Source organism: Hakea prostrata, chromosome 6 (assembly GCF_041222555.1).
Source record: "Hakea prostrata isolate BN-2017 chromosome 6, UWA_Hpros_2, whole genome shotgun sequence".
NCBI lineage: Eukaryota > Viridiplantae > Streptophyta > Magnoliopsida > Proteales > Proteaceae > Hakea > Hakea prostrata.
Genome location: NC_142605.1, coordinates 20,653,875 through 20,660,724, shown reverse-complemented (window position 1 = coordinate 20,660,724; position 6,850 = coordinate 20,653,875). Strand labels below are relative to the sequence as shown.

Here is a 6,850-nt window from a genome sequence, read left to right as displayed (position 1 = left end):
AACCCAAATCACATACACTAGGATTTTGAACCGATTCTATTAACCGACCAAGTGAATTAAATTTAGAGGCAATACTCCCATGAATTAAATCTATCAACTAATCCAATATTTCTGACCTTATAATTGTTAGAATTAGGATTTAAGAACAAGACTATAGATAGTACTAGGTTCCTAGTAAAGCTCACTATTAGATTGTCACTAGTTCGAATATATACTAGAACAAATGTTAGATATAACTCAAACACCCAACAATAATTTTATTAGCATGTTGTGAGATAAATCATATCAACCCTAAAGTCAAATTTGAGGGTTAAGATGTGATTTTCCAACCCTTAATGAGAAGGGCTCTTAAAGTTTAGGGCCAAAAGGGTGTAGCCCAAGTTTGGTAATGGACCAAATATTTCAATTGAAGCAAAGCACGGCTAGCTCTGTCGGCCGGACCATTCCAAATATTGATTGTGACCACCCATGAATGTATGACAACAACCCAAGTGGTGATAACTACACATGTATGTATGTCCCTCTCAAATGCCTGTCTGCACCTTCTTACTGTCTATCTATACATTCATATTCCATGGAATTGACCATATATGATCTCTTTAACATTCCATAAATTCTATCTCGGTGTGTTACTAAATTTTCACTTCTTCTGGGTTCTTATTTAGTTAAGCTGACATGGACTCTGAGAATTGACAGGTGTCCAACGAGATGGTCCATCTAGACTCGATAGAGTAGAGATATCACCTTGGAAGGAGAGCTAAGTGGGCCACACCCACATGTACGTACACACATTATGATATCAAAATCGAACCATTTATGAAGGAAAATCAAACCTATTTTTGCCGCTAAGGTTGAATGGTTGGACCGGCAATGATCAGCCATCGGCATCACAAAAGATTCACAATAATCCAAATCAGCCGAGAGAAGAGCTTACGTATGGTCTTAGAACCTTTGCCTGCATTTGACAGAAGGAAGGCAAACTCATTGTGTGGACACTGAACCCAATTCTGGTGTTACCCACGGCCCAAATCCTTCAATACTCACCTTTAAATACTGGTGTGGAGAAGGAAAGTTTGGATTACATCCTAAGCATCAAATGGTAGAGAAGAAAGAAGAGAAAAAAATGGAGATGAAAGAATCAGGCCATGGTGGTTACCGGAAGGGAGGGATGAGAACAATGCCCTTCATCTTTGGTGAGCTTCCAAACTTCATTATCAACTTCTTCTTCTTCTTCTTTTTTGTTGTTGTTGTTGTTCCATTGTTGACTCATTTAACGTGGTTGGTTTGTTTACTTGGTGCAGCAAATGAAGTTTGTGAGAAGTTGGCAGTGGTTGGTTTTGGCACTAACATGCTTAGCTATTTGACACAGCAGCTGCACCTGCCACTGACCAAGGCAGCTAACACTCTGACAAACTTTGGTGGCACTGCTGGGTTGACACCTTTGCTTGGTGCCTTTGTTGCTGATGCATTTGCTGGCCGGTTTTGGACTATAACAATAGCTTCAATTATATATCAAATAGTTAAGACCTTATCATATAATGTTTCTTCGATCTTCTTCTTTTTCTTCTTAGTTATTAGTGGTTTCATTACTATGGATGATTTGTTGGTCAGGGAATGACAAGCTTGACCATATCAGCAATCCTACCAAAGCTAAGGCCACCACCATGCCATGGAAATGAAGTGTGCCAAGAGGCTAATTCTGGGCAGTTAGCCATCCTCTATGTGTCTCTTCTACTAACAGCAATTGGGTCCGGCGGAATCCGGCCCTGTGTGGTGGCCTTCGGAGCAGATCAATTCGACGAAACCGATCCAAAACAGAAAACTACAACATGGGGATTCTTCAATTGGTATTATTTCTGCATGGGCTTGTCGATGCTTGTGGCTGTGACTGTGATTGTTTACATTCAAGAAACTATTGGTTGGGGTTGGGGACTTGGAATCCCATCCATTGCTATGTTTCTTTCCATCATCACCTTTGTTGCAGCCTATCCACTGTATAGGCACTTAGATCCCTCAGGGAGTCCCTTCACTCGGTTGGTGCAGGTCATGGTTGTTGCCTTTAGGAAAAGAAAGGTTCCCATGGTTTCAGATCCCAAGTTGCTCTATGAGAATGATGAGCTTGATGCCTCCATCTCCATTACTGGAAAGCTTCTTCACTCTAAGCAATTAAGGTCTTCATCCTTCCATTCACTTTTCTTTACTTTAAACTCACTTTTTCATTGATTACACCATTATTATGGTAGGATAAAGATATTTTTTTGGTTATACTTTACCATACTTCAAATAATTAGTCTATGGTTATACTTTATCGATATTTCGGTTCAGATCAGGTTCCTTTTTGTATTCAGTCTATGTTTTCAATATTGTCTTTTTTTTTATTTGGGGGTTTAGGCCAACCTGCCCACTTACATTTTATATTACATTCGTATACCCATATTCGTGCGACATTAAAAAAAAATTTTCTAAAAGTCGGGTTGAGGATGCCAACATAATCAAAATATTTTCGTTAAGAGATATATACACATAACTGGGAAAAAAGAAATATATCAAAGATGATATATATGGTTTTTGGTAATGAGACATGGTGGCCCCATGGCCTGTCAAATATGTAGGTAGTACATTACAAATTATAGTGATTGCCATGTGTATTATCAGGCAGGCACACCTTTAGCTTTATTGTCACCATCCCAAACAACAAAAGCTTGAGGTCAATATTCTTGGAATTTGGGTTTTGCTTGGTTGGCATATCATAGATTCTACTGGCCTTCTCGTTTGAATTCCAGTTTATGATGTTGTTCTCTTTTCCCTATTTTCATATATCTACTCCGTTTGAATTAAGCCCAGATTAGGTCAAGAAAAAGTTGTCACGGGTTCCTAATCTGGACCCACTTAGCACTAAGACTTGAGATTACAAATTTAGATTAAACTATTAAAAATAGTAAGAGACAAAGCCAATCATTGATCTTTGAATAGAAAAATATGGTAAGACAATTTGAATTCGGTGTCGAATGGTTTTGTACAAGCAGAGTCGAGGAAGTAAATTTTTTTTTTTTTTTTAATAATTCTCACAGAGAGGCCGTGACCTGAAGCTACAACTATCATATCATATAAAAATGATAACCCATGATTCTATTATTTCTATGAATAACATGACATGCATCAACCAGGCTAATTTTTATTTATGAAATAAAAGTTATGATTTTATACTTAAAATCTTGGTTTTCCATGTTGAAATTCAGATTTTTGGACAAGGCAGCAATCTTGACAGAGGAGGACAGAGTTAGATCTTTAAAGAACCCAAACTTATGGAGGTTATGTACAGTACAGAGAGTTGAAGAGCTGAAATCAATAATTCGAATGGGTCCAATATGGGCTTCTGGGATCATTCTCATAACAGCCTATGCACAACAAAACACCTTCTCCCTACAACAAGCTCGAACCATGGATCGTCACATTTCTCATTCCTTCCAAATCCCACCAGGTTCCATGTCTGTCTTCACCATGATTTCCATGCTCATAACCCTAAGCTTTTACGACCGTGTCATCGTCCCAATCAGTAGGCGCTTCACTGGCCTTGACAGAGGCATATCTTTCCTTCATCGCATGGGAATTGGGTTTGTCATCTCTGTCTTTGCTACTCTTGTTGCAGGTTTTATTGAGATCAAACGCAAACATGTAGCTTCCATTCATGGCCTCACAGGAGAACCACACGCAACCATTCCAATTTCTGTTTGTTGGCTCATCCCTCAATATGCTCTTCATGGTATAGCTGAAGCCTTTATGTCCATTGGACACCTTGAATTCTTATATGATCAAGCACCAGAGAGCATGAGAAGCACGGCTGCTGCACTGTTTTGGACAGCAATTTCTATAGGAAACTATTTAAGCACAGTGCTTGTGACGCTGGTACACGTGTTCACCAAGGGAAATTGGCTTCAGGACAATCTAAACAAGGGGAAATTAGAGTATTTCTACTGGTTGATCACATTGTTGCAGGTTTTGAATCTCTTTTACTACCTTTTGTGTGCCAAGTTCTATACATGGAAGCCCATTCAGCTCCATCAGAAAGAGATTGACTCTGAAACTGGAGTAGAACTTGGAAATCGTGTTCAGTAGCATTTTGCACTTGCACACCCTTTGCTAGTATATGTAATGAGGCCTTTTGTAGTTTAAATGTTGGTAAGTATTATATACAAATATATGATCAACAAGAATCTGAATGTGTCGGGTGGGCATAAAATTATCAATTTTCAGATCAATAATACAGATATTAAATAATTATTCCGCATCCACTGCAGTATAAAAAATGAAAGCGGATGCGCTTCTCCTTTTTTTTCCCCAAATAAAATGGTAATAAATGCTCACCAGACAGACGTCAAGCAATGCTCCTGACTACTACACTAAGTTCTGGATTTAAATTCTTCAGGCTTTAAAATACTGTGTTAGAGTGGAGGGAATCTTGAGCAATAGATGGCAAAGAAAAAAGAAGAGAAAAACATGGAGAAGAACGAAAGCCATGGCCGATCACGAGAAGGGAGGGGATTAGAACAATGCCATTCATCTTCTATGAGCATCTGACCAAACTCCATTGTCAATTTTTACCATTTTTCCATTGTTTATTAACATAACCAAATAATTCACATAAAATTCGATTAGGCCTGAATTATTTGCAATATTTATCTATATGGGTTAAAAGCATGACTTTTTCAGAATCAATTGGAAAAATGTAGATTCAAAAGAATTACTCACAAAGCTCATATTTGCCGAATTAAATAACTATAGTTCGAATGACACTATCTTGGTTTTGTTCTATCCTACATTCAAGGGAATCTACCATGTCTTCTTTTTATGTTTTTGTAGGGAAGTAAGATAATTTCACTCAACGAAGGCAAAAACCAAGGAAAACCGATTACACAAATCCGTCACCCAAGGAATGGAAACGGACCATACTATCCTACCTTCAAGGGAGAGCACTTTCCGGGCAGAGAGTGAGCAATTAAATTCTCATCCCTAGTAACAAAAACAAAAGAATATCAATTAAACAATCCGATTGGGCTACAACATTGTCCACACCATAATCCTTGGCCCATTTTAAGGCTTTGAAAAGTCCTAAGCCCTCTCCCCCTAAGACAGTGGGTCATCCCTATTGTCCATACCGGACAATTCCACTTCACCAAAAATCTTCTTCCCACAAAGCTAATATCACCTTGAGATTCTTCTAGTGAAAGAGAAGCATAGCATCGCAGTTAACGATAATAGCGTCTCCCCCAATATCCAATGGAAAAAACGAAGGAACTCTCTTTTGCAATTCATTGTGCCTATCCCTTCTTCTCATAATAGAGAGATATTCATCCACCTTTCTATCCACACATTGCACAACTTGCATTGGAGCCTCATTACACTGTTTGAAAACCAACTCATTCCTTGCTACCCAAAGCAACCATCATATAAAGGAGATCTTACATAACACCTCTCTATCCCTCCCTTTTCCAAAGTTGAAACCTCCCAGTTCTATATTGTGTTTGCCAAAGAATAACTCCCTTGTCCTGGTAGAATAAAATTCATATTGCATCCAAACCATACGGCCCTGACATATGGGCAGTGAAATAGAATATGATCAGCGGTCTCCATCTCCCCACGCCTTATACAACTCCCTTCTACCTGAACTCCTCGCTTCTTTAGTCCTTCAATTCACCACTCACCATTGCTTCAACACACACTCTCTAGAGAAATTTTCTTATCTTGGGGAAGGTAATATAATTCCAAATTCTCTTCCAAACTTGTTTTTGAATGGACTCCCAACGATGACCCCTAGAAGTGGACGGATGAGACTAAGTTGCTGCCTCTCTATTATTAATCAACATATGCTAAGCTAATTTTGTGGTAAACATACCATTTTTTGCTACACCTCATACTTGTTTATCAATAGAAGGGAACTGGGCCAACCGAATCTTCAACACCTCTTCCACATCATTTGAAGAAAGCCACCTCTCCATGACTGCCCTATTCCACATTCTTCTATCTAGATGAATTAAATCCACTACCTTAACCAATGGGCATCCACAAGCTTTTCACCATCCACCTTATAAAGTTAGTCTTTGATGCAATCCAATTGTCACACCCAAATATTAATGGACTCCCCATTACCAACCATCCACAACAGCCCATCTTTTAATACATCTCGTCCTATTAAGATACTTTTCCAAGCCCATGAAGGGCTATTTCCAGGCCTAAAAAGCCTCAAGAAAGGTTGATTTAGGAAATAGACTGCCTTATAGAATTGGCCCAAGTGTCAGGTTTAGCCCACAACCGCTAGACTATCTTACACAACAAGGCTCTATTGTGTAAAATGGGATCCCTTTACCCAATTCCTCCTTGCTCCTTTGATTTACAATCCTCGACCAAGATACATAATGTATCTCTTTCATTTTCCTTTTGTCCCCAAAGAAAACTACATATTGCTTTTCTTAAGTCATTATGATGGGAAGCTGGCAATAAGAAAGAGATGCCGAATAAGTAACCATAGAGCTCACAACCGATTTAACCAAGGTGTCTTGCCCCCTTAGTCAAAAGTAACTTTTTCTTCCATCCTTCTATTCCGGTCCGAGTCTTACTAGCCACTTCTTTAAAAATGTCTTTCTTTGTCACTCCAATTTTTTATGAAAGGTCCAAATATTTAGATGGCCCCAACCTATAGGATACCTTTAAAATTTGTGAGAAGTATGCTTTGAACCTTCGAGGTGTATTTGGACTAACGCTAAGGAGAGATTTCTTCAAATTGATTGCTTGTCCACTTGCCTTGCAATATCTGTCTAGGCAATCTTGCACCTTGCATATTTGGTCTAGTTTG

The 6,850-nt window shown here is 38.7% G+C and overlaps 1 protein-coding gene across 1 annotated transcript; it reads left to right on the top strand.

Annotated features, from left to right (window-relative positions):
* Positions 1 to 906: 906 nt before the first annotated feature.
* On the top strand, positions 907 to 4,281 carry LOC149012530 (protein NRT1/ PTR FAMILY 3.1-like). The gene is made up of 4 exons (XM_089160024.1): positions 907 to 1,193; positions 1,302 to 1,519; positions 1,612 to 2,171; positions 3,240 to 4,281. The coding sequence occupies exons 1-4, from the start codon at positions 1,097 to 1,099 to the stop codon at positions 4,114 to 4,116; spliced, it is 1,752 nt and encodes a 583-aa protein (XP_089016150.1). The 5' UTR covers positions 907 to 1,096; the 3' UTR covers positions 4,117 to 4,281.
* The last annotated feature ends 2,569 nt before the right edge of the window (positions 4,282 to 6,850 follow it).

Coding starts and splice junctions, on each gene's coding strand:
- LOC149012530 (XM_089160024.1), top strand. CDS start 1,097: ATGGTAGAGAAGAAAGAAGAGAAAAAAATGGAGATGAAAGAATCAGGC. Junction 1,520..1,611: donor CTTCAATTATATATCAAATA/GTTAAGACCTTA, acceptor TTTGTTGGTCAG/GGAATGACAAGCTTGACCAT. Junction 2,172..3,239: donor CTTCACTCTAAGCAATTAAG/GTCTTCATCCTT, acceptor GTTGAAATTCAG/ATTTTTGGACAAGGCAGCAA.